Source organism: Pseudopipra pipra, chromosome 3 (genome assembly GCF_036250125.1).
Source record: "Pseudopipra pipra isolate bDixPip1 chromosome 3, bDixPip1.hap1, whole genome shotgun sequence".
NCBI classification, from domain to species: domain Eukaryota; kingdom Metazoa; phylum Chordata; class Aves; order Passeriformes; family Pipridae; genus Pseudopipra; species Pseudopipra pipra.
Window position 1 is genome coordinate 12,094,872 of NC_087551.1, and position 27,287 is coordinate 12,122,158.

Here is a 27,287-nt window from a genome sequence, read left to right on the forward strand (position 1 = left end):
CTTCTCTCCCAGCACACTCTCAGGCAGGTGGCTGTGACAGCAGAGCATGCAGGAGTCCTAGGAAAGCCTTATTTGCAATGCAAGGTTAAAATACACCAAGTTCAACTTAACATCCAGTGTTGTTTAGGGAAAGTGGAAACAGGTGGAAAATATGAACATTTTTTATGACAATTTTCTATCCTGTGGGCTGATATATTTTTGTAGTTATACTGAGACTGCATTGCCACAGCCACACTGATTTCCATGGAATAATTTCTTATTTGTATTCCTGTAATCAGGCCAAGAAGAATCAAATTTTCTGTTTAAACCATCTCTTCATTCAACTGTAGATTTTCATGCTCTCCTAGATGAGTTTTAGACTAACTGTACAACTGTACAGATGAGGATTGCTGAAGGTATGATGTCCTTCTTGATAATTTTCAGTTTTGCATTTCCACAGATTCAGTCTTATTCACTGCTAAGACTTGCAGCTCCCATTTATTTTGGTGAGAATTAGGAATTTCTGGCCTGGCAAAGTTCCATTCCCTGAAGGCTGTGATAAGCAGATATAAACAAATGCAGAAATTGCTGTATGACTCCAATGTCCATCTTTTGTCTATAGTGTCAGTTTGCTTTCAGTTTCTTGACAAGATTAAAAAATCAGAAGTATAAAAGAGCATGAAATAGCTGTGGCAACATATAAACTGAGAAAGCAGTAGCATCTCCTAGTTTACAGAATGAGGAGTTTAACTGACCCATTCTCCATCCCTACGTTTTAAAACATCAGTTGCAAAACAGTGCAGATAGGAATCCTGTGTCTAATGCTAACCAGGGCAGGGAGAAGGCGAAAGAGCAGCTCTTCCCACACTGGTGTTTACTTTTCCTTCTTAAAGATATGCATGCAGTTCAGCATTTGTTTTCAAAAGCTTACTGAGTGCATACCTATCTCCTGGCTGCTGGCCTGACAGGGAGTTACACGTGTGTGTCCTTGCAGAAGGCATGCTGTCAGTCATGGCACTCAAAGGTGATTTCTTAGTCTGAAGCCAAATTGGCTTCAAGCAGAAAAAGGAAACCCAAGTAACTTGACTATGGTGAGAGTAAGCAAAAGTCTGCCTTATCAGAAAATCATATTATGTTTGTGAGGAAATTTGGTAAAACCTTTCTTGGTAGTTACAAAGAAAAGGTGATAGGAAGCACTGTTCTCTCCTGCCCCTGAAATGTGTTAAAAAAGCTCACATACATCTCAAAAAAAAGTAATCCCAAAAAATTTCTGTAATTGAGGCTCAGTGAATAAGAGTAACACTATGCGTATGATAATGTACCCAAATGACAAAAAATCCAAAACTTTCTTGTCCAAGGAAATAATTTTTGGCACATGCAAGGCAACTATCATAGTTAAATGCTTCTGGAAAGGTGCTCTGAGACCCCCGTGGCTGCAGGGCAGCTGCCGGCACTGCCGGTCGCGACCAACGAGCCCCACACCTGTGCGGGAGGCCAGTGCGGGCCCGGGCCCGGGGCTTGGGCGTGGCCTGGGGTATGTGAGGCGCGGCCTGAGGTACGGGGGCGTGGCCTGGGGCGGCGGGGGTGGGGCTGTGGTTCCGGTGCGCGGCGGCGGCAGCAGCAGCGGGATGAATGAGGTGGAGGGGCTGCGACAGCGGCGACTGCCCCGCCCGCAGGTCATCACCGACGACAGCCCGGCGCAGGAGGCCAAGGAGGGCAGGTGTGTCTCCGTGCGCGGTGCTGCCCGGCGGGGCGGGCAGAGGGCCTGCTGTGACGCTGCGGCTGTGGGGCCGCGGTTGGGCCCGACCCGAGGAATATATGCCTGGGTAGTGTGCTGGGAGGAGACGGGCTCTGCCCGCCTGGTGCGACCCGGCGAGGGAGCAGCAGGTCTGGGTCAGAGTGCGCAGGGAGGAGCTGGAAGGGACTGGCTGGCTGCCCCGCGGCTGTGCGGGTTGAGGCCACATTTCCTCTCGCGTGGCTGGAGGCACAGGTTGGTGCTGGGTACCCGCGGGTGTCAGCTTGCGGGTACTTCCAGCACCTCGGCTCTCCCCAGTGCTCCTTCTGCTCGAGGTCGCTGACGGGGAGGAGGGGTTGGGACAGCGCTTGCCTACCTGGTTTGCCGAGCTGCAGGAAGAGTTTTTAATAAAGGAATAAAAAAAAAAAGCAAAGAAAAGCAAAGAAAAAAAGTTTTAATTTATGGCTGGTTTGGTTTTTTTTAAAATATAGATCTGTTTAAGTACTGTTTATCATTTGCTAGTGAGAAATTAACAGTTATCCCATTGTGGCTTGCACAGGTTTATTGTGGGTGTGATTAAGTCTTGTATAACTGTTTATATCTTGGCAATAGTTTAACGACAATTCTACATGTGTCTGAGTCAGAATAGCCATATAAGCAGTCTCTTTGTGGCTAAGTTAAAAAAGATTCTATTACTATTTTCTGTTTAGGAATTTTATAAGTAAAATAGCTTCACTGTAACTAAGGTAATAGCTGCCATAAGAAAGTGGTAGTATTTGCCTTTCATTGAATAAGGTAGTTGATGACTTTTAATAATTTTGATCACCATCTTTTATGTCTCTGCTGATTTGAGTACTTTTCAGATTCTTATATCTGCCCTTCAGAGTCATCAGAATGAAAGACTGTCTGATGGCTTGCACATATAGTTCCTATTTTTGAAGAAGAGCATAAGCATCTCTGAGCTTGGGACTGCTGCTCCTGGCTTCAGCCTCTTTTGGTAACTGCTCAAATCAGTTGAATATCAAGGGCTCCATCAATGATCCAGAGTATTCACAGTTCTTGTGTTCTCATGTCCTGCATGAAAACAGTGGAGGAAATTCTAGGGCCTGCCATTTTTCTGGCTGGGAGCCATGGCAGAAACTCTTGAGGACAGTTGCTTTTCCCTCCAGCGCAGCAGTGCTTCTGCCAAGTGGATGAGGCAGCCTGGGCTCCTAGCTAGGGTGACCCATGGTATTGTCTTGCTAGCTTACTGTGTGTCTTCAAGAGCTGGTGTAATGGCTTCTTGTTTTAGTTCACAGTGACAACTAAATTGCTGTTATTATAGCTGGAGTCCTGGTAAGTTGCATTATTGAGATTTGTGGCTGCAGGCCACGTAGGATTAATTATCAGAGACATAATTAACAAAGGATTTCTGTTTTGCTTATCACTGTTGGTGAACCTTTCCTTCAGTGATTCTTTCCTGTGACTTACAGTTGTCATTATTCTTTATCGTGTCCTTTGATAATGATTCTGAGCAGCTGACTTGTTTTTTTTAAAGTTTTTGGGTTTTACTTGAATTCTTGTGGTTTCAGCAGTGTCTAAACTAGGTGTTGCAATTTGCAGGCTTGAAGTGTGAGTTTGCTTGTCACCTTATTCTTCCTGACTTTTTCTTTCATTGTTAGTTCCTTGCAAGTTTGAATGAGAATCAGAAATGACTTTTACTGAAATCATGCCTTCAGGAGCTTTAATTAAGCTGTGGTAGATGAGTTCCCAATTAAGTTGACTGTAGTAGATGAGTTCCCATTCATCTTTATCTGTTTCCTTTTGTGTGAGCTGTTCTCAGCTGTCACAAAGATGCTCAGGTGTCTGCTGACAGTACTTTGAATATTACAATGTTGAGGCTTCATCTTTTGAAGGACAGTGGAAAGGCAAGGTCAACAACTGAAGTCTTTGTGTAAACTTGGGGATTGCCTTGTGTCTTTACCCCATGCTCTTGGATTCCAAATCCAAGGATAGACAGACTGGGAGGTTATTGCTTCCTCAAGACATCAAGCAGGAAGTGCTGAATCATCTTGGGAAATATGAAGAGGTCAGTGCAGGCGAAAAAGCTTGTTTGAAGTGGTTTCCCAGCCTGATCCAGCTCAGATGGAGACAGGCTTAGTGCCGTAACACTGCTGAAGTTCAGGATGGGAATGCTGTGCTCTTGAGAGCAAGAACTAAAATTTATTTTTTAATATATTCCAGAGCAGGAATACTTGCACATGCTTATGGAAAGGAGGTAGGCTCAGGTGGTTAGTACCTTAGGGGAGCTGAGAAAAATTTGGTGACCAACAGCATCAGTGCTAACAGCACTTCTTGAAACAGGCTGAACTGTCTGTCATGGCAGGCTGTCGGCATCCTTGTGGCAGTCGCCTTGTCACAGCCTGGTGGTTTGTGTGGTGGCTTGTGACAGCCTGCTGAGTGCTGTGCAGGGCTGGGGTAACTGGGGCAGGACTTCATCCAAACTGCCTACGTCTGCTGCCAGGAAAGAGGGGCTGACAGCAATTTGCCATCAGGAAAGAGATGTGATGAATTATGAATGTCCGAATTTCTATACATTGTGCATGCAAGCACTGAGTGAATCCAGGCCTAGTTTGGACCTTGCTGTTCTAGCTGGTAATCCCAAAGGTTACCTTGATGCTGATATCAGTACTACAAGTACATGTCATTAGCTCCTCAGTTGTGATATTTGTGCTCTGGGCAGTAATTCATGTTTCCTGCTGTCTGGATGGTTGGCTAATGAAGAACAAAACAATGGAAGTGGTCCAAGGATTAGTGCAGAACCATCAAGCAGTTTGTCTTTATTTAACTGATAATGCAAAGGGACTGGCTGGCTGGGCCAGTGAATGGTTCAGAACAGCTAAAATTGTGAGAGCTGCTTCACTAGTTCAAGACTAGAATTTGTTGAACTTGGCTCTGTGCTTTCCTCTGTGAATGCCTGATTGATTTCTCTGAACTTTTTGAGAACTGTAGTGGTTTAAAACCAGCTGGGATTAAACTCCAAATAAGATGCTCCCCTTCCCCCTGCCCTCCTTTGGTGAGAGAGGGACAAAGGCAGAAACTATGGGTTGAGATAACAATTTACACACAAAATGGTGCTCACAGTTATTCCCAAGACAAGGACGAGATGGATGTTTCTGCAGCTAGTGCCCCATAGCCTCCTGAGACAAAGACAAGATGGCAGATGCTCTCTGCAGCTGGCCTTCCCAGTTCCTGAGCCCGAGACAATGAAAAACAGTGAAGGACAAAACCCCCAAAAGCTGACTCGTCTGTATTGTGCCATGCCGCCCGCTCCCCTCGGCTGTGTTTGCCACTTCGGAGTCACGTCTGTGGCTTGGCTGTGTTCGGCAGGATTCAGCAGTGTTTGACTGGGTTTGGCTTGACTAGGTTCACTACCGCTCCATTCCCTGTGGCTGCTTCTGGCACCAGCACCCCTGATGGGCGCAGTCCACTGGACTCAGCTACATTTGCTGCCTGGAGCTGCACACTCCTGAGGGATAGGAAGGGACAAGGTCCACAGCGCTGGTCCCAGCAAATTCCCTGAGGAAGGAATGGAACAAAATGGCACAGGTCCAGTGTACGTTCGCCTTTTTCTTTCCCCTGAAACCACCCCCCCCCCCCCCCCAGGATGACAGGAGTGGTATAGAATAGCAACCTCACCAAACCCACATGGCTCTAGGCCCTACCCCCCTGCAACACAGGACAAGAACAAAATCTAGTCTTCTCCTGTGGAAGAACAGTTTTTACTTTTTTTTTGTTGTGTGCTTTGATGGGTAAATAGAAGATAATTTCTTCTGTGTGCTTCATTTTGAGTTTCAAACCAGAGTTCACTAAGTTAAGCAACCATTAATTTAACTTTCTCTATGTTTGTTGTTTCAGTGGAACTTTTCATTCAGAATTTGTGCTGGGATGGAAACCATGGCCAAAACTGAAGATCAAGTTTAAAAAACCCCAACCGAACAATTCACTTCCTCTGTTTCTTGTTTGTTTTTTTTTTTTTTTTTTTTTTTTTTTTTTGTTTTTTTTTTTTTGTTTTTTTTATTTTGGGGTTTTTTTAGTCAGTTGTAACTTGTAGAATGTATGAAACCTGCACGTGAAAATGCTCTACCTCATATGATGCCAGTATGCTGACCTTTCTCTTATCCTAATGTGTTCAAATTGCACCTTGAAGGTTAAGATGGTGGTTGGGCAAAAATGTTTCTGTTTCCTCTTCTGAAGAAAATAGGCTGCTACAGAATTTTTGAGGACTGTTGCACCTGTAAACAGTTTAACATGTTAATCCTATTTCTTGTCTGGTTTGGCAGTACTTACAGCAGCAAGGTGTTCCGTGTTACCTTCTTGACTTTGGCTGCGTCTCTGACTGTGCCACTGCTTGGAGTAACTGTTCTACTGGATTGTCCTATAGACCCTCAGCCTATAAGGTAAACTGTTGCTTTGCTTTGGAGTAAATGTTCCTGAAGCATAACTTCTCCTATGTGTTCTATTGTTTTGTTTCAACAAACAAGAGTTAACAGCATAAAGTGGTTCTAACTGGATTAAGAAATTGGGGAGTGATTGTGATATTACCTGTACCCAGTCTGTTTCTGAGCCATCTTGTGTCGTTGTGTGTCACTACTGATCATCAAAGGAGCTGAATTACTTTCTTTGATTATTAATATGGAAAATTTTCTGCTATCCAAGCTGTCAGTGGAGCTTGTGATTACACATATGTGCTCTTGCCTTCTGTGAGACAAGAACTGCAATTTCACTAAGGACCAAGCTGTACCCCTGATATTATCATTCTGTCAAAGAGAGGCTGCTTATCTGAGGATGAAAAATGAAAATGGATAACCTGACTGAGTTGATTTGGTGCTTTGTATCAGGGGAATCATCTGATGATGTTACATTTAAATGCAGATCTCATAAAGCAATGCAGCTAGGTGTCTGAATTCATAAACATCTGAATTGAAGTATGTGTCACGTGTAACAGTGAATCAACTACATGAGAAGATGTGACCTGTATTGGGAGTTGTGTGTTAAATGCTTTGACAGCTACCCTAGGGTGGAGTGAGGCTGTTTAGCGCTGCTGGCATTTTGAAGTAGGTAAAAATGCTCCGTCTGATAAATATTTATGATCAACTCGATAATTGCTTAATGAAAAGGAACAACAACACTGCAAACATCTCCAAAGTTGAAAGAAACTGTAAATGTGGTTGGGTGGTACCTACAAGTCTTGCCAGTAGGCTATTAGACATAAGCTGCCTCAATGCATATCATAGTGAAATACTTTATACTGTGATTGGGTTTAACAAACCCCAATTCCCTAAAATACATTGCAACTGAACAGTAATTTTAAAAGCCAATTGGAACAGGTTGCCCAGAGAGATTGTGAAAAAACATGTAGGAGTCTCACTGGCTAATACTGAAGTAGTAAGCCACTTGGAAACTATAATGAATAATAGGGGGGAGAAAAAACTCCCTGTGAAATTCCTGCAACTCTGTTTTATTTCAAGTTCTTTCTCTATGAGTCTGTCTTGGATAATATTGATCCCAGGGAGATTTTTCTGCTTGCACACACAACTGTCCAAAGTTCCCAGCAAATGAGTTCCTTATCTGAAGCTTCTTATCCTCATCTGAAACTCTCTAAGCTTGGAAGAAGGGATGGAAAACAAATTTGTGTTAGCACTGTGAAGACAATTCTCCTGTAAATCTCTTCTGTACAGAAGCTAATAATTCAGTTGTTTTTGTCACTGCAGTAATATATACTTAAAGAAAAGTTTGCTGTCTGTAACCAGACAGATAGGAGTATGTATTTTTCTCTGTTTCTGAATTATTCATGTTGTGAACCTGTTTTCCTCAATTGTCATGGCTTTCATAGTTTCCAGTTTCAGTTGACTTTTGTCTTCCAGTTACTGAATCTTTAGAAATTGTAATGATTTTCACCATATGAGCAGTAGATTTGCAACGTGATTGGTGACAAATAGGTCCTGGATTCTATGAACATGGGTAAATTTTGGAGTCAGACCTCATCTTTTAAAGATTCTCTGGGTGTAAGGCATTTGCTTATGGTCGTATAAAGGATTATTAAAAGAAAAAAAATCGAAAAATTATTTCAAAACTTGACCTGTGTATCTTTAGCATACTCCTGTGAATGAACAACTTGAAATCCTTAACTCATGGAGACTGAGGGGCTTATGTGTTAAGAGCTTTTAAGAACTTAAGAGGCTGAAACATATTCAAGTTCAGTTAAGGCTGGTTTTGGAGTCTGGTATTTTAGTTAGAGTTGTAGGCATCTTACTGCTTCCCTTCTCTGTATCTCTGTAGTTGGAACCCTAGTTGGCTTGAAACTGATTGTTTATGTGAAGGGCTTGCAAGATTGGACCTTATTTTGTCATTTTGAGATTGGAGTTCAATACCCTTTAAGTTCATGTGCAACTTACTCCTTTGAATTGGTCTTTCTCTAAGGGCCTGCATTCAAGTTATGAACAAGACCATATATTTCAATATGGTATGAAAGCATGTGTGTCCTAGTGTTCAAGGTACTGGAACACTTTTCCCCCTAGCTGTAAGCCGGGGGGAAATAATTAAGTTATTTTTTTCTCTGAAATTGCTGTACATTGTCAGGTCTCAGTGTATTGTAACATACCAGGCTTTTAATTTTTAAAACTTTTTTGCTTATGAATTTGTACATATCGACTTAGGAAAAATATTCTGGTACAAACAACTCATTCAGCTGAGAAAACTGCTATTCTTTTGTGTTATGGCAATGCACAAATTCTTTGCTTTTGTGTAAGATAGGTGAACTGTTGGACTTGAAGATGTAGAGATTTCTTAGGAACACATAACTGCAACTTTTCTGATGAGCAGAACCATGAAATTGTTGTGATCCTTGAAGAACAAGAGTCAATATTTCAGCTTGGTAGCTATGGGTGTTTTTGAAATATGCTTTATGTAAAGCATAGGTCAGGGTTGCAGGAGTTGGCAAACTAGGGAAAAAAAGATCCAATATGTTGCTCAAGAATGTTTGCATTTTGTGCAAAGCATCATGGGGTCTGTATTCTGTTTTGTAGTTTGAAGGAACCTCCCCTCCTGACGGGTGTACTAGAGCCCAATATCAAGTTACGAAAAGCTGAGCGGTTATGGGAAAACCAGCTGTATGGACCAGAGTCCATTGTCAATATTGGGGGTAAGCACTGACAAAATAAGCTTTTAAAGAAGGGTCTTTAAATGTTGCTCCATCGATAAAGAGTTTGTTCAGCAGTATACCTCTTAGATAACAAACTCTGTAAGTTACTTTGAATGTGCAGGTTTTTTTAAAAGTAATTGTGTTAGGCAGCAAAACCTGGCTGCAATGTACTGCTTTTCTCCTCTTTCGTGAGAATAAAATAAATCTTGTTACCAGATTAAAAATCCCTGTCCTTGACTGAAAGAATCAGCAGTGTAGTCAGGGGCTACTTATGTTTGGAGGAAGTGGTCCCATTTCATTTGACTAGCTCTTAACTGGGAATTAATATTTACCCGTTCTTTTAATGGTCATTGCCACTGAGGGAGCTGAGTTTTATGGTCTTCATATTTGCTTTTATGACAGAAAAACCCTCAAATTGGTAAATAGCATAATATATCCCATATTCATAACTTCATATTCCATATTCATAACTCCTAAAACTTGAATCCTTCCTCTTCTTTTTGAATTGCAAGAAATCTAACCATCCTGTATTTCTTCCTCACGGAATGTGTGTTCTCCCCAAATCACAAACCCATGCCACCTCTGAGCACTTTCTTAATGACTTATCTAGACTTCTAATGGTGTGACCCTCTTAGCAGGAACCTAGCATTGTGCAGGGCTTGTTTCCTGTGCCTCCTGAAGGAAGGATAAGGCTAGAAACTACTCTTTACATGAGTCCTTGAGTGCTTTTTCTCTGAAAGGGAAAGGGTGTGGGAGTTCCAAGCAAGGCCCTTCCTGAAAGATCCTTCAGTACAAGAGGTGTTCAGTAATCATATATTTTTTTTTCCTTCTACTTTATCTTCTAATAAATTAATAAAATATTTTTAAGAAATTATTTTACCCAGTAAGAAACTACTGTAAATTCCTTCCTCAGATTACACTTTTTAGCACATTGTTAACAGAGATAGGTAAAAGTGATTACCTGAAGCTATTGATTCTTTTATGTTGCCTGGTTTTGTCAATCTCTTTGGAAACTCTTTAAAGAAACCTTCCTGCAAGGGACTATGACCTATGGATAAAATAATCAACCTGACTGGGAATAAATGTTGGAGTCTTCTTATTCTCTTTTAAAAGTATAATTAGCAAACCTAAAACATCAGTTAAATTAGAGATGGAAAAGTTCAAGCAATGGGCTCTACTAATCTAACAGTGTTTCATTTAGTTTGGTTGTATGGAAAAGTTTGTGTTGTTTGTATTCAATTAATGTCTTATGCTATCACACAGCTTGGCATGAATGCAGTAATTTGGCAATGCTTTTGATTTGTATGGTTGTTCAATTGCCATAGTTTTTTGTAATTCGTCTCCAGAACTGATACAATATGAGCATTGGCACATGTCCAGCAGCCAACGTGGACTGTATCCGAATGAGAAGTTTTATCTAGTCAGTCTCTCATTGAAGAGTGATAAGATAAATGCAGTGTCTGACCACATTTTGTGATGATGTAGAAATTTACCCAGATAGATCCAATGACTGGCCATTAAGTTATGTTTACCTTTAACTAAGAACTTAGACCACCTGTGGGTGAAAAGCTTCATATCCTACAGACACTCCCAAGGTTTAAATCCTTCCCCTTCTTCCTGAGTTGGAAGAAATCTAACCAAATGCTCTTATTTTCCTTCATTTTTTCCCCTTCCATGTATTTTTCTTTTGCTATGACTGAAGAAGTCTGTCACTTCACTGTATCTTAAACCTGAATTCTACTACATGCTAGTAGAAGGATCATGTAGAAGGATGTTTGCCACTGTGGGTTTGTGATCAAGCTAATCAGTTGTTTTTGCAGATATACTATTTACTGGGACAGCTGATGGGAAGATTATCAAAATTGAAGATGGGGAAATACAAACAATATCCAGAATTGGCCATGGTCCTTGTGGTGAGTGACAGCTCCTGAACATAGTGTATCTGAAAATGTCTGGGTCAAGGGTATGTGTTGCTTAAACTATGTTCAGTCTGGATTGCTCATGCAAGTGCTTATCTTCCTCTACAGAAATTTGTAACAGATATATTAATATATTTTTATGAATGAAGTATGAGTGGAGATAGGTACATTGGAAGGAAGAGCAGAACAGAGGGCCAAAAGAATTGGAATGGGTGCTCTTAGACAACAAAGCAGAGAGTTTCCAGCAGTAAAATTAAGTAATGCAGGGGTTTTTGTGTCATGACTACAAGGCCTACACTCTTGTAAGGCTGCGACATGGATGACTTGTTGGCAGAAGATCCTGCATCTTAACATCAGGAGGAAGATGAGGTTGAAGTGCATCACAAACAACATTCCTTTTCCTGTTTGTCCATCTAGAAAAAAAAATCTATCTTAAGAAAAAAATGGGCAGCAACCTGGCCTAATATTTGTGGAAGCTGAAGTCAGCACGATTCTGAGGTGAAGGGCCACCCCATAAAAGCTGAGGACTCCTAAACAAGTGTGAATGAATGAACTCTGAGATAATGTGTGAGTGGGAAAGATCAACGTATTTACAGAATTTTGCCTTGCATTTTGTTGTACCTATTTCCCTTCCTCTGTTTGTAAGTACAGTGGGAATAGTGGCTGCGCTTGCTTTAGCAGAGATCTTGCCTGGGTCATGATGTTTTTGTTTTCTCAACTGCTAAAGTGGAGTTATTTCTTGTTGAATTCTACACTTCTTTCTGAATGACTTGTTTGCTTCATTTAATGAGATTTCTGGAACTGGGTGAGAAAAACTGGTGGTGACTTGTTGATTAACAGAACCATTTCTAAGGGAAGGTTAATTTTGACCATCTCAGTAGTGCCTGGGCAGTCTGAGAAGCCTGGCTGGTGTTTGCTGGGACTGTGGGTAGTTTTGTTTGCAGTAGCCTTGTAGAAGTTTACCTGAGGTTCTGCAGCCCTGTGCAGGTTGACAGAAGTTATGGTCAGGAACTGTTGCTGTCCTTATTAGCTCTCATTGACACATTCATCATATTATCTATATAATTTTATGTGGATGTTCACATGAGTAGACTCTGGACTGATTTGGAAGCACTCTCTTGGCTGCCTGACAGGTAGGACAGTCTTGGTGCTGGCAGTCAACAAAGTCTGCTGCCAGCAATAAGAAGCTGGATTTGCAGCTGCTGCTTAGGCAAGAAGGTAGATTGGGATGGGTGTGAAGAATCACCTTTCTCCTGTTCATTTACATTAGACTTGTACAGCTTGAGAGAGGTGGGAAGGTTATGCTGCTCCGTTTCTTTAGGGCCAGAGTGGTAATGGGGTGCCTGGACTTTTGTGCTCCTTGAGTTGGGCAGGGAAGTGGAAATGCTCTAGCCAACTGCCTTCTCCAGAAATTTCTCAAGCTAATTTTTCAAACTGTAGATGTTCTGAACTTCTTAGCTCTTCAGGACTCAAGTATCTCCTTGAATTTGTCTAAATTCTTCAGATTTACAGTATTCCCCTTCCTCTTCATGTAGAAGTATTCAATGTCTGTGTCTTGAGAAAGCAGCTATTTCATGACAATGTTTGACCTTTTCAGAAAAAGAAAGGTTTTTTTAATTAAAAATTAATTTAATTTAAAAAACCTAATTCCATGAACCTGCAGTAAAACTGATTCTTTCTGAGAAGAAGCATTTCATTAAATTAAATTTTCTGATATTTAACCCTATTTGAGGCAGCTGTTAGCTAGTGACTAGCCTGGCAGATTATATGATTCTCTCTAGACTGGTGAAAACATGGTATGGGGATATCTGTTTCACTCACGCCTAGAAAAGTAGGAATCTTTTCTTTAATGAAGGTATGTGCCATATGTATGCCACAGAGATTTTTAAGCTACAGTTTGAGCCAGGTGCCCACCAAGCTGCTCTATCATCCTCCTCCTTAGCAGGATGGGGGAAGAAAGGAAGACAAAAAAAAACCCTCTTAGGTTAAGATACAGACAGTTTACTGAAACAAAAGCAAAGGTCACATGTGCAAGCAAGGAAAAAAAAACCCAAACCCTCAAATGTTTTATTCTCTACTTCCCATCAGCAAATGATGTCTGACTGCTTCCTAGGAAGCAGGGCCTTGGCACATGTAAATTGCTTTGAAAGATGAACGTTGTAAATAATGAATGCCTCCCCTTCCTACTCCTTTCTCTTAGGTTTTATATCTGACCTAATGCCATATGATATGGAATATCCCTTTGGTCAGTTTGGGTCAGCTCTCTTGGTTATGTCCCCTCCCAAGATCTTGCCCAGTCCCAGCCTACTGGAGAGGGGAATGTTGGAGAGAGCATTAATGCGGTGCCAGCACTGCTCAGCAGTAGCCAAAACAATGGTCTGTTATGGACACCTTTCTAGCTGCCAAAGCAAAGCAGAGCATTGTGAGGGCTGCTGTGGGGAAAATGAACTCCATCTTACACAGATCCAATACACTTATGTAGCCAGAATGCCTTGTATTTATTTCTATTTGGAAAACCATTTTAAAACTGTTTCCTAAGGAACCCACGAAGATGAGCCAACGTGTGGAAGACCACTTGGCATCAGAGTTGGGCCAAATAACACTCTTTTTGTGGCAGATGCTTATTATGGACTCTATGAAGTTGATCCTGATACAGGTATGACCTTTCTGCTCAGAAGTTCCCTTCCACTGACAAATCTGGGCTTCATTTGCAGTTTTGCCAGATACTGCAGGCCAGAAAACAATGCCTGCCTTCTTTGTAAAGTGATTTGAAGCTGTCTGGATGAAATGAGTCATGCAAGAACTTGATATTTATTTTCCTGTAGCAGTCACTTCCTCTCTGTATCTGTCTGTCTGGATCAGTTACTATAACTTATCTTCTGGTGTTACATATTTTTGGTTGTCAAAATTGCTACCTCAGAACCCATGAATAAAGCTCTGTGTAGCTGTTTCAGTTTTCATAAAAGGAAAGAAAAAAGATTGTTGTTACATAAACTTTTTGTTGTTTTTGCTGTACTTTTGTTTCTGCCTTAATCTTGCTGTGGTAGTGAAAAGCTCATAACTTCTCTGTAACCTAAACCTACACAAAGGGAAGAAAGATGTATTTTGGTGCAGCTGAAGATCATGTGGCTTGTTCCTGCTGAGAAAGGCACTGTTGCATTGTGCCTTTCAATGTGTCCCTGAGGCAGATCTCAGGGAGCTGTTTAGGAGCTGTGCTGTCAGAAAGTTGGTTTTGTGTGGGGTTGATTTTTCTGTCAGTTTACCTCTGCACATTGGCTTCAGGTGGGGAGAGGCTGGCCAAATGCTAGGTGAAATGTAATAGAAAGATTCAGACTGTGTTGCCCTGGGAGAGTATTTGGATGGCAGACAGCTGTCGTAATAGCTCAGTTATGACAAAAACAAGCATACAAACCCAAACCCTGTGCCTGAAGATGACTTCATTAGATTTTGGTTGATTTTTAGAGATTTGACCTTAATAATTGGCCTGGTAATTTGTGACAGAGCAGTTCAGTGGACCTGCTGATGTTTTAATGCCTAGAAAGTATTACTCTTTGTTCCTACAGGTTTATAGGGAGAGAAGGAGTAGTGATTGGCTTGCCTGCATCCTCACCTGCCCCCTGCTTGCCTGCAGGTTGGGACCTGAGTTTGCACTTTGTTTCATATGAGCTTCAGAAATGTGAAAATTTGGCACTTATCATTAGGGAACATAATCTACTGTTTCAGTTTTTCTGGAGAGTATTTTCTCCTGGTCATTCATGTTGAGTTGTTCCATTACAGGCCAAAACCTTACTGCTTAGCAAAGAGGCAGGAATTGAAAAAAAGTGAACTGAATTTCATATTAGTATTTACTCATTTCCAAAGCAGGACATACAAAAGCTTGTCTTGTGAGTCTTTTTTTTGTTTCTTTTGTAACCAGGTGAAACGAAAATGCTTGTGTCAACCAAAACAGTAATTGAAGGTCAGAAGTTGTCATTTGTAAATGATCTTACAGTGACCCGGGACGGGAGGAAAATCTACTTCACTGACTCCAGTAGCAAATGGCAAAGACGAGACTACTTATTCTTGATTATGGAAGGCACAGATGATGGGCGGCAAGTATCTCTTCTCTGAGGCATTTAACTTACTGTAAGCTCAGTTGTAGGAATGGACTTCACCGCTTCCTTGGTCTTCAAAATTTTTCTCCTTATAAACCACCTGTGCAAACACTGCACTGCTCAGGAGAGGGTAAGAGTATGTGTGGATGTTGCCAAAGAGACCTGCAGCAAAATAAATGAGATTCTTCTTTTTCCTTCAAGAGGACTTGCATGGAACATCTGTTTTAGAAGTGAAGGTGTTAGCATTACCTTCAGCTCAAATCCTTCACGAATGCTGCCAGTCTCAAGTGGCTTATTATTTCTTCTGTGTTCATAAACAAATGCTTCCTGGCTATTCTGCCTTTTTAACTTAAGTGAAGTGCATTGAGAAAAGATGGAATGCCTGGAGAATGAAACAGACATGAATAAATATTTGTCTTAACTCAAAAATGCTTTTTTTTAGCCTCCTTGAATATGACACAGTAACAAAAGAAGTGAAAGTCTTAATGGTGGGGCTGAGGTTTCCCAATGGTGTGCAGCTCTCTCCTGCAGAAGACTTCGTCCTGGTGCAGGAGACAGCCATGGCTAGAATCAGGAGGTGAGTATGACTTCACTGAATTTATTACCAATCTCTGTTTAGAGATTGTTTAAATAAATGAGTGGAATGACAAAAGAAATCCTACACTTTATTTATGCCTAGTTATAAGTGACAGAGAAGGTGGCCTTCCTTGATACTTGATTTTTTTTATTTGCTGTAAAAATCTGGCATGCGTAATCTTTCCATCGTGGGCTCCTTACACATTAAGCTGACTTTTTTTCTGGTGAGAAGAGTGTGGCTGTGCTCTATTTCCCTGAACCTGAGGAATGAAAAAAACCCCTCTTTTTGAAATGAAATAATTTTGGGACTTTTATTTGTTATTTAGACTGCTTAAGATGTCCTAATCTATTATCTATAACTTTCAGGTATTATGTATCTGGGCTGATGAAAGGTGGAGCAGATATGTTTGTTGAGAACATGCCTGGTCTTCCAGATAATATCAGGTTAAGCAGCTCTGGAGGATATTGGGTAGCTATGGCAGCTGTCCGGCACAATCCTGGATTTTCTTTGTTGGATTTCTTGGCTGAAAAACCATGGATTAAAAAGATGATATTTAAGGTAAAAAAAAAAAAATAAAAAGAATTCTTTTAAAAAATCACCTTTAGTTTAGGAATCAAAGTGCTAAATATTTGTTTTTTGTGTTTCTTCCTCTTCACAGGAAGACTTAAAAAAATGTTTAGTGTTGTGCTTAAAACTGTTGTTGCTGTCCCCAGGTAGAACAGTCCTTTATATTCATAGGTAGTGAAACAGAATATTCTGAGTTGGAAGGGAGCCACAAGGATCATCTAGTCCAACTCTTAAGTGAATGGCCTGTACGGGGATCAAACCTGTGACCTTGGCATTATTAGCACCATGCTCTAACTAGCTGAGCTAATCTGCATTCTGTAAAACTAACATTTGCTTCTCTGAGTAGAGGGTAAACATCTCTTAAGTTGTCTTCCATCTTGATCTCAGGAAAGAAACGGGACTGTCTCTACTCTAGTCATACAGCAACACAGGATCTACATTTGGATATGTGAAGACTTCACCTTTGTACCTAAAGTGCCTAAAATACTTATTGCCAGGTGTTTGAGGAGCGTTTGGGAAGTCTGGCCTGTTCTAATGACTACCGTAGGCATCCTGGGAGACAGTGTGTGTGTTATGGATGGTGTTGGGTGACATTTTGTTCTGATTCAATATGCCTTTTGTTGTGTCACACCCTGAGGATGAGGATGAGCAAGAATAAGGGCTATCTGATGCTAAAGAAACGGCATGGTGCTTTTTGGACAATACAAAGACATAAAAATACTTCTTCTGTCCTTGAAAAAATAAAAATCAACAAGTGGTGTTTAGAATGGAAGCGCCATTTCAGCTAAACAAGCTCTGTGCTGTCCCTGTCTCTCCTGGTGCAGTGCAGGAGCCTTAACAAAAAATGATGCTACGGGCAGCAGAGCATGATGGCTGCTTGGCTCAGCTGCACCAGAACAAGCTGATGTCTCCTGCTTGGGCAACCTTTCAGCCTAGCTCTGGAGTAGAGTAAGCTTCTGCTGGTTGTTTTGTTTCTTTTCAAGTTGCCTTTTCACATATTAATGCATTAACCCTGTGTAATAGTCTTTACTGAAATTGTGTGCTTATGTTCTTAGCTGCTTCTTCCAAGGAGTCTGGAATGGTCTTTGCCTGTATAAATGGCTGAGGTATAATTGTGGAGAACAAAATCTTTTGTTAATTTTCTGTTTTTCTTTTCTTTTTCTTTTAGTTGCTGAGTCAGGAAACCGTGACAAATTTTGTGCCCAAATATAGCCTTGTTGTTGAACTTACTGAGACAGGATCCTACAGAAGAAGCTTTCATGATCCCAATGGAGTGATGGTAGCTTATGTTAGCGAGGCACATGAACACAATGGATATCTTTACCTGGGTTCCTTCCGGTCTCCGTATATTTGCAGAATTAATCTTCAGCATGTTTAACTGTCCCTCCATGATGAAGTCCCACTGTCCTATAGTATTCCAGAGGTACAAAGGAAGCATATATTTGAGGCAGTTTGTGACCAAGGACAAAAAGTGAAAGATAGTCTGTTAACATGCAGTAGCACTGTTGCCATAGGAAAACATACAGCTTGCTGTACCTGTTCTCTTCCTTGATTTGACTGCTCATGTTTTGGAGTTGGTGTGCATAATTGTTAATATCTGAAGAGTATGGTGGGGCATCTTCATTCAGTTATTTGTTCCTCAGAGAACCTCCACTGCTTTTCCATGCCCAGCCCTGTTTGGAGTCATCTTAAACAGACATCATTGTGTTGCCTTTAATGCAACTGTATGTCTTCTTACACTGGAAGGATTTGTGATGTATGGAATTTAATTATGTGATATTTGAATAGAAGATAATGGCTTGCATGTGTTTATTTCTATTTTAGAACCTGCTGTTTAGGATTACAGTATATATTCTGATGTCATACCATGGTGCTGTGGTAGAGGCAGCAACATCCAGAAATCAACAACATGCGTAGAAATTTAGTTAGACCATTGGGTTTCTTCAATTCCAACCTGTGTAAGTAACATTAGACACTACAATTAGCTGTTAATCAGAACCAAATTTCATTGTTACCTGTGGACTCCTGTGGTTTTTTATAGCATTGTGATCAGATGATGAATGAAAGTTGCATTTTCTATGTTATTAAGGGCTAGTCCCAGCAGGTTTTAAAAGGGTCATATGTAGTATTTCTTCCATGTTTATCAGGTCCTGTAAGTCTGCTGTTGATTATCTAGGTGACCATTCCTGAGAGACATGTGAGAGAAGAGGGCCAGCTGCAGGAATCCTCTTCAACATGCTTTTTATGGAGAAATGGTAAAGATTTTGGGGAAGACTGGTGTCTGAAGATGGATGTGGACTCAAAGGCCCCCTGTAAAATCTAGTAATGGTGGATAAGGAAGGCTTTGGTGGAAGATTTTGGAATGCAATAGTAGCTCATGGATGCTTTCTGTCATTCCAGAGGGAATGATATACTTCCTCTGTTAACAGATACTCTGCTTGGTAAATCCAGACAATGCTTTTCTGTCAACTGTTGCAAAGGAAAACATCTTCAGAGGCTCAACTTAAATGCCTCTATGAAAATACACACAGCATGGGGAATAAGCAAGAGTTAAAGATGTGCATGTGCCTGCCTGTGGTCTCATTGGCATCACAGAAATGTGGTGGCATGGCTTCTATGACTGGAGTGTTGAAAGGATACAGGATCTTGAGGAAGGACAGGCAGGAGGCATGAGGAGAGGGTGTTGCCCTCTGTGTCAGTGACCAGCAGGAGTGCATGGAGCTCTGCCTGCGGATGAATGAGGAGCTGACCGAGGGGTTAAGGGTCAGGATTAAAGAGAGAGCAGGGACAGGTGACGTTATAGTGGGGGTCTGCTACAGGCCACCCAGCCAGGAAGACTGAGTGGATGAAACTGCCTATAGACAGGAGGGGCCACACGTTCACAGTTCCTGGTCTTCATGGGGGATTTCAATAACCCCGACATCTGTTGGAGGGACAACACAGCAGGGCAAAAGCAATCCAGGAGGTTCCTGGAATGCATTGACAGTAACTTCCTTCTCCAAGTGATAGAGGAGCCAAGGAGAAGTGCTATGCTGGACCTTTTGCTCACCAACAAGGAGAGGCTGGTGGGGAATGTGAAGCTCAAAGGCAGCCTTGGGTGCAGGGACCATGAAGTGTTGGAGTTCAAGGTCCTTAGGGCAGTGAGGAGGGCACATAGCACATTGCTCCTGCCCTGGCCTTCAGGAGGGCAGACTTTGGCCCCTTCAGGGGTCTGGTTGGTAGAGTGCAATGGGATAAAGCCCTGGAGGGAAGAAGGGCCCAAGAAAGCTGGTTGATATTCAAGGGTCACCTCCTCCAAGCTCAGGAGTGATGCATCCCAACAGAGAGAAAGTTGGGCAGAAGTGCCGGGAGGCCTGTGTGAATGAACAAGGAGCTCCTGGACAAACTCAAACACAAAGTGGAAGCCTACAGAGGGTGGAAGCAGTGGCAGGAAGCCTGGGAGGAATACAGAGATTGTGTGAATAGCCGGAATCAGGTTAGGAAAGCCAGAGAAAGCCTGAGAGAATTAAACCTGGCCAACAACATGAAGGGCAACGAGAAAAACTTCCATGTGTATGTTGACGATAAAAGAAAGACTAGGAATAATGTGAGCCCTCACTAGAATGAAAGGGACAACCTGTTTACTGGGACATGGCAAAGGCTGAGATACTCAACAACTTTTTTGCTTCTGTCTTCACCAGCAAGTGCTCCAGCCACACTGCCTGAATTGCAGAAGGCAAAGGCAGGGACTAGGAGAATGAACCAGTCCACTGTAGGAGAAGATCAGGTTCAAGACCATCTAAGGAACATGAAGGTGCACAGGACCTGTTGAAATGCATCCATGGGTTCTGAGGGAGCTGCTGGATGAAGTGGCTAAGTCACTATCATATTTGAGAAGCTGTGGCAGTCTGGTTAAGTTCCCATCATCTAGAAAAGGGAGAAAATAACCCCCATTTAAAAAAAAAGGGAAAAAATGAAGACCTAGGGCACTACAGGCCAGTCAGTCTCACCTCTGTGCCTGGCAGGATCATGGAGCACAGAGAGACTGGAACATGTTGCCCAGAGAAGTTGTCTTGAACCCTGGATGGGGTTCAAGGCCAGGCTGGATGGGGCTTTGAGCAACCTGTTCTAATGGAAGATGTCCCTGATGATCTCTTAGGTCCCTCCCAACACCATGCATACTATGATTTTAAATGAGAGGTTTTTGCATCTTGGAGAACTAAAGGGTTCAGCAGCTTTGTGATTTAGTGCATTGATTTGTACTTTGGAACTGAAGCTTTTGCTGCTCTCTCCTTTTCTGCCACTGGGTGACAGTCAAATATAAACGTACGTTATTGCTCAATTTCCTCATCTTTGAAAAGGAAATAATTAAGTCTTGCTGTATATGTAATGCAAAGCACCATAGACGGGGAAGATGATAAAAATGTCATCCACTTTCACTGGCCTTCTATGCTTCTCTCTATTAATGGAGGCCTATGCGAATGAAAATTATTCTTTCTTGTCAGCGCTTCTGTCACCTTGTTCTGTGTTAATTCCAGGCTGCAGCAGTCCTGTGGCAAGTAGAAATGTTTATGGATGATGGTTGCTGGATCAGGCTGACTTCTTCCTGTACAGGCCAGGAGCTGCAAACCCTATTGCTTAGTATGGTGGTTACTCAATTTGGGAGGGTGTTCAGTAAGATGCCAAAGAAGCTTAATAGATGAGTTGCTGCAGGCTCTGACCTTTGGTGCAGCTGAACCCTATCTTAATAGTTTGTGGACAGAGATGGAGTGATACTGTGGTAACTTTGAAAGGCTGGAGAGGTGTAACTGCTTCAGGCGTGGGCAGACTTACTGCTGTGAGAACTCTGAAGAAGGGCTGAGAATGGGACATGCTTGCAATGTCTCTTTTTGGGAAAGCCCAGCCCAGGGCAGGCTGTTTCAGCATCAGCTGATTAACACTGCCCTGCCAACCCTTGGAACTATTTGTCCTATTCTGGACGGATGTAAAAGTTGAACTTGATGGGATCTTAAATTGGGGTTGAAAAAGCAAGTCTGCTGTGGTGATTCTTTTATGCTGATGCTTTGGTACCCGAGGGGCAAGCACGGCTTTGCCTCTTGAGACATAGTTATCTCTAGTGATTCGTTTGCCAAAGTATCCAACTGGAGATTTTCTGAGAAACTTTTCCTGACTTTTGCAGTGAAGTAGACCTCCACTGTTTTGACATGCCAAATGTGATGGCTTTTGTGTGACTAATTCCCTTTTAAGACAGTTTCCCCAAAGTTATGAAGTGGGAAAGCAAATAAGTTGTAGTGCTGTGGATGCTCAAGAGTGTAAGTCATATGAAAACTTGTCTCTTGGGAGTTTTTTAGTTCGGATTCTTTTTCTACTCCTCTAACCCTTCGCTCCTTCCTGGCCATTGCTGGAGATAACTTAGTACACTGTGGTCTTGTCTTTTTTAGTTCTGTTTGAGCTTTGGAACAAGTACAGCTGACCCAGATATCATCAAATAACTTGCTTTTCTTGGGGAAGGGGAAAAGAGAATGCCAAATATGAGTGGTATTTAACAGAGTGTGGCTTTGTCTGGTGTGACTTTTGAGTGCTCTAGTCCAAGCTGTCAAACTGTGGCCAGGTGTATCTCAGGGGCAGGTGCAAGAAGACTAGAAATGTTTATGGCAGAACTGAAGCCCAGAAGCAACTTCCCCTAACCTGAACATAGTTAATGCCCTTATTCACTGGGGCTATTACCTTCTGAACTCTTCTTTTAATCTTGTGATAGCAGGGAGGGTTGTTCTGCCAGGTGCCATAGTCAGGAGAGAAGGCTGGGCACCACAAACATATTGGAGCTGTCTGCACAAGAGTCTTCCGAGAGGGATCAATTTGCATGTAAAATCTGGCAAGTCAGTGGTGAAAGCTAGTGCTGTGGCAGGGAAGAAGCTGAGCTAATGCCATGGGTACTTGGGTTCTTTGTTGTCCCTGATGTCTCATGGGAGCTCAGTCACTACTTTTTCCATTGTGGCTGGTGGTGCAGGTTTGTTGCTGGCCAGACCTCTTCAGCTGTGAAATGCAGCTCTAACCACAGCTGCATTCGAAATAACTGCAGGCAGACACCCCTTTGCACTGAGAGCAGGATGTGAATTCTGGGAGTAGGGGTCAGAGGCAAGCAAGAATTTGTGCCCATGAAATTTGTAGTTTCTGATATCTTGCCCTACCTGTCTTTCATCCACCTCGGGCAATAGAAATTTTCCATCGTTCTTGTCTATGCTACATTGGAAAGCAGCTGAATAACTTGTCAGTCTAAATGAGTTTGTCTAAAGGTTAAGCGTTTGGACAAAGTGCGGTTTTCAGTTAAATTTCTCAGAATGAAAAAAGCCTGATTGTTGAGCCTGTACAAATAGAGGGAGTTGATTGGGTACAAGTCCAGTCAGTCAGTAGTACCCTTAAAAAAACATAAAGACTGCTGAAGTCTGTAAAACCCCAAATATAAACTCTGGTAGGTGGCACAATTCTAAGCAAAAAACTTTGCACAGTGACAGGCTACTTAACCAGGCCACTGGCATTTAATTTGTTGTAAGAACCTTAACATCTTAACACTTAGTTTTATCTGAAGCTTTGTCTACATAAATAAACTGTGTTTGGCCCTGCAAGTCAGAGGTCAACCTGAAGTGGAGTGGGATGGTGGTATGTGAAGCACCAAGGTCTAGGAGAAAGCCAGCATGCTTGATGCTTTCTGGTGAGAGAGATGCCTGGCCCAAGATGGCTGATGCTTCCATGGCCACTAAAATGGAAAGGAGGCCAGTTACTGTTGTGGTGACTACAATGTTGGTGGGGGACCAGAGTGGAACTGCAGAACCAAGTAGAGGTATCATTGTGCAGTTTAAGGCTATTATGACAAGTATCTGAATGCAGGGTCTGCATACCTCCAGTCCAAGGAGACCTGAAGTCTGCTGAGGCTGAAAGGAGGTGCCTTTCCTGAGAGCAGATGGTGTTGGCTCCCATTCCTGCTGCTGTGCTGGATCCTGATAATGCAGAAATGGGGCGATCTGTTGTAAAACCCAGATGAAACAGGTTGACCGACACACAGATCTCTCATTATTCGGCATAAGGGGTTCTTAAGGACAATATTTTTCTAGAAACTCAGGGTTTTCTAGTCCTTAACAGTTCCTCAAATACAATTCTCCCAGAGTAAAAGAGCAATGCTAAAATGCCTGTGGAATAAACAAACTGACATAATCTCCTCTTGATGCTTCCATGGAGACTAGTTTTACAGGCTCGTTCCACTTCCACAGAGGCATCAGTCAATGGCATGTTGGTTTCAGATGCACGTGTACATACCTGCCTTGTGCAAGGAGAAAGCTGGAACAAGTCAGGCTTGAAAAAAACCAGCCAGTCTTCTTGATGATATCAGTGCAGGAACATGACACCTTTGCAGCTCTGAGACTGTTTTCTAGTGTGAAAACATGGCCTTACTGGAAGCAGCGAGAGGTATCCAAAGATCTTGCCAGAGCGAGATTGGTTTTTGGTGGCAGAAGAAAGGGGCTGCAGTTCCCTAAAAAGGGAGGAAACCCTGTCTGCATAACTCCCAGAGGAACCTGAGGCTGCTTCCTGTGTCTTATCCAAGCCTCTTTTGGGACATACTATGGCATATGAAAGAATATTGCTCTGTCTCCTGAAGGACTTGGAGAAATTTTTGCTTTAGTGTAAAGCCTTGCAGTGAAACAACGTAAGGCAAGGAACTAAGCTGGAGTACTCCGTGGCTGTGCATTCTAAAGATGTGTTTTGTTTTGCCTTGTTGGTGGAACAGATGTTCCTGCAGGGCACAAGTATCAGGAAGATTTTGCTGAAGCTATTTAAAATGTTACTCCACAGCTTACTGCCCTGTCTCTTTTCTGTAGCAAACTTCTCCTTTAGTAGAGCTGCTGGAAGATAACTCACGTATCCCTCTGACGCTTTTATGCAAAAGTTGGTTTCTCAGTGTAAACAGCTGATGAAAGTGATTGCAAAGCCTTGGCATAAGTCTGATTCCTTTAAATCTGTGTCTGCTTTGTGTCAGTGACCTTTGGAGGTGAGATGATGACCTCTAGGTCTGTCTGTTCAGTGATCACAACAGAGATCTGATGATGCTGACACCTGGGCCTTCTTATCTAGCTGCAAAGAGCACATAAGGCAGCTAATTTCTGCTAATTTGTTTGAGATATGGACTGAAAAATTTTGCAGTAAGTGATTGTAGTTAGCTATATACAAGGCTTTTTCCTCGTAGCCAGCAGCAGTCATGTCTCCTTATCTAGCTGCTGCCGATTAAACCTTGTCTTGGTTCTGTGCACTGCATGTGTGACTCCCCTAGCTGTGAGTTCTGAAAGTCAGTGAGGTTGTGAAATTGGGTACACCTGGTATAGGCAGGACTTTCAAGTCCTTAATGTAGAGCTATTGATGTGAAGAGAATGCAGAGTGAAAGTCTGTCAGTAAGCAGACTGGTGGCAGGCAGTTTTTCCTGTACAGTTTCAAAAATGAGAGTATCAGAGGAAGTATTTGCATAGCAAAGCTTTTGAGCAAATGCAGATCTCCCTTTGAGGATCACTGGGCACTGTGAAACTCTGGTGAAACTCAGGCTAGCTTGGTTTGAGTAGCACTGTTTTCATGGAGGTCTCCTCAGTGTACAGCCAGTCCTTCCATGTGGCAGACTGTTTGAGATCTCGTCCTCACATGCAGCTAAGTTTCCTCTTAAGTAGATGAGCCAGGAAACTGTGTCATGCATTGAGCCTATTGCTTCCAGCATACTGGAGAGAAATCTGAGGCTGAAGTAAGCCACTCCTTCAGCTTGTTTGTACCAGTCCTGCATGAACCCATACTTCAGAAGCACCAGCTTTGGTTGTTCACAAGCTCTTAATGTCACTGCTGGGATGTTCTTTTTTCTCCAACATCCAGGGCTAGCAAGAACAAGTTTTCCTTTTCACCTTATGCCCTAAATATTTACTAGAAATATTTTTATTTAATCGCCGTTGTAACCTGGAATAGACATCAGAGCCTTGGCAAGCTCTGCAAGGATGTGAACTCCTTGGAGTGAATTGATGAAGAGTTAACCTTGGTGTAAATTCTAGCAAAGATGCAGAGGGCAGAGACATTGGCTATTTGATTGCTGCATGTCATTGGGATTAAATGGTATTTAGCTCCAGTTCTTTAGGTCAGTGCTAGCAGTGTCCTCTTCTTTAATTTCCCAAATCCTTCCTCAGCAAAGTGCTCTGGAGTGGTACAAAGAGCTTAGTTGACTTTAGCTCTGCTTATTTCTTTGGTGCTCATGAAAGTTCTGTTATCTACCTGGGGAGATGATGCAGCTTTAAACATAAAGCTGACCTGTCTTTCTCAGAAGGTGCTTGTCTGTTTGGATAGAGAGGTCCAAACTGTCTTGCTGCATTTTCCTGGACAGAGCAACAAGATCATGTTGGGTTTATCAGCCTGCATGATGCTAAGTTATTAGAGAACATTATTAAGGTATTAGAGAGTGTCCAAAGGAGGGCAGTGAAGATGGTGAAGGGCCTTGAGAGGGCTGTATGAGGAGCGGCTGAGGTCACTCTGTCTCTTCAGCCTGGAGAAGAAGAGACTGAGGGAAGACCTCATTGCAGTTACAACTTCCTCCTGAGAGGAAGAGGATGGTCAGACAGTGATCTCTTCTCTGTGGTGACCAGTGAGAGGACCCAAGGGAATGACCTGAAGTTGTGTCAGGGGAGGTTTAGTGAGATATTAGACAAAGATTCTTCACCCAGAGGGTGGTTGGGTGCTGGAACAGGCTCCCCAGGGAAGTGGTCGCAGCACCAAGCCTGACAGAGTTCAAGAAGAATTTTGACAATACTCTCAGGCACATGGTGTGACTCTTGGGGATGGTCCTGTGCAGGGCCAGGATTTGGACTCAGTGATCCTTGTGGGTCCCTTCCAACTTGGCATATTCTGTGATTCTGTAAAGTTCACTTGGCTTTAACTTTTGTTGCTCTGACAAATAGAGAATTGGCTTGGTGAGGAGACTGCGACAAAGCTGCTTGTGTCAGGGACTTGAAGAGCCACACATGGGACACTGTTCTGTGGTGTGCTTACTGTCTGCATGTGTCTCTGCACAGACCTGAGCCAACAGTGTGCTGCCTTTTCACCCCCACTGTGGCATGTGAAAGGTGTATGACATCCGTTACTGTCCTGCTAGCTGAAGGAAGAACCATTCTGGGCTAGACTGTGTAGGGCCAACAGCCTGGTTGGAAGCCCTTGGAATTGTGTGAAACACTCAGCTGAAGGGAGAAAGGGAGTGAGACCATTCCTAACTGTTATGGTGAATATTCATACCATTACGTCATCTGAAGAGGGTATGCCGTGTTTGAGGAGGGGGGGTGTTTTGCTGTGGGGAAAGAGTTGATCCAGGGTCTCAGCCCTGGCCAGAAACCATCCCTGCCTTGCTGGGACAGCAGCAAAGCTGGGAGCCACTGACTCGCTGTGTTGTGCTGGAATCAAAGCAGCCCAGGGGTCACCCCTGCCCCAGCTGCCACACTGCCACAGTCTCACCGGCGCTGCCAGAGTGCCACATGGAACTGCTGCTGTTCACTTGCCATGTGGATTCGCTGCCTGTGCCGGAGCCCCTGCTGCCACTACACAGCCCAGTCAAGCCAAGTGGGCCAAGGCACAAGGCACTGCATCGGGGGTAACATGTGGCAGAGAACAAGGAGACTCTGAACTGGTACCACTACTGCAGTTTTAGTTTAGTTAACTAAATCGGATGGAGTGGCCATTTTGGTGGTGTGGCTCCTGTGAGCAGCACAGTTCTGTTTTTTTTTACTTTTGCCCCTGTTCTTCTATGGTTTTCTTTTGTTTGGTTGGGTGGACAGGGTGGTTGGCAGGGAGGACCCTCCACCATTCTCTTTTCCCTTTGTTCCTGGGGGACCGCGTGATGCGGTAAACTTTTTTTGTGGGTAAGCCATTTCCTTTGTATCTTTGTGGTGCTGCTATCTTTCCTTGTTAGTAAACTTATTTTTTCACTTAAAACCTCCTTGCATTTTTTTTATCTCTCTATATTGGGAGGGGGGGGCTAATAAAAAGGGGAGGGAATTCATTTTATTGGAGTTGTCCTCCCAATATTTGTCTTTAAACCAAGACACTAACCCCTTTGAGATTCGAAGAGCAGTCTTGGCTTCTTGCCTTCCTACAAACTTAGCTGTGGCTTGACTTTCCTGCTTCCTGAACAACTCAAGCCACTATAGTTGACTTTCTTTCTCCTTGTCTTTGGCACCAGACTGTCAGT

The 27,287-nt window shown here is 42.7% G+C and overlaps 1 protein-coding gene across 3 annotated transcripts; it reads left to right on the forward strand.

Annotated features, from left to right (window-relative positions):
* The first annotated feature begins 1,549 nt into the window (after positions 1 to 1,549).
* Positions 1,550 to 27,031, forward strand: APMAP (adipocyte plasma membrane associated protein). Of its 3 annotated transcripts, XR_010428940.1 has the most exons (10): positions 1,559 to 1,699; positions 6,037 to 6,153; positions 8,782 to 8,897; positions 10,718 to 10,810; positions 13,356 to 13,472; positions 14,733 to 14,907; positions 15,353 to 15,487; positions 15,853 to 16,045; positions 17,223 to 18,012; positions 18,484 to 27,031. XR_010428940.1 is itself a non-coding variant. In XM_064647885.1 (9 exons), the coding sequence occupies exons 1-9, from the start codon at positions 1,608 to 1,610 to the stop codon at positions 17,430 to 17,432; spliced, it is 1,248 nt and encodes a 415-aa protein (XP_064503955.1). In that variant the 5' UTR covers positions 1,550 to 1,607; the 3' UTR covers positions 17,433 to 18,068. The 3 variants fall into 3 exon arrangements, 2 of the variants coding, with proteins under 2 accessions (XP_064503955.1, XP_064503956.1); XM_064647885.1 differs by lacking the exon at positions 18,484 to 27,031 and having other exon boundaries at positions 1,550 to 1,699; positions 17,223 to 18,068; XM_064647886.1 differs by lacking the exons at positions 13,356 to 13,472; positions 18,484 to 27,031 and having other exon boundaries at positions 1,558 to 1,699; positions 17,223 to 18,068.
* The last annotated feature ends 256 nt before the right edge of the window (positions 27,032 to 27,287 follow it).

Bases quoted from the DNA above. Each gene is read 5' to 3' on its own strand.
- APMAP (XM_064647885.1), top strand. From the start codon at position 1,608: ATGAATGAGGTGGAGGGGCTGCGACAGCGGCGACTGCCCCGCCCGCAG. The intron at 1,700-6,036 runs GTGTGTCTCCGT...CTGGTTTGGCAG, and splicing joins CAGGAGGCCAAGGAGGGCAG to TACTTACAGCAGCAAGGTGT. The intron at 15,488-15,852 runs GTGAGTATGACT...TATAACTTTCAG, and splicing joins GCCATGGCTAGAATCAGGAG to GTATTATGTATCTGGGCTGA.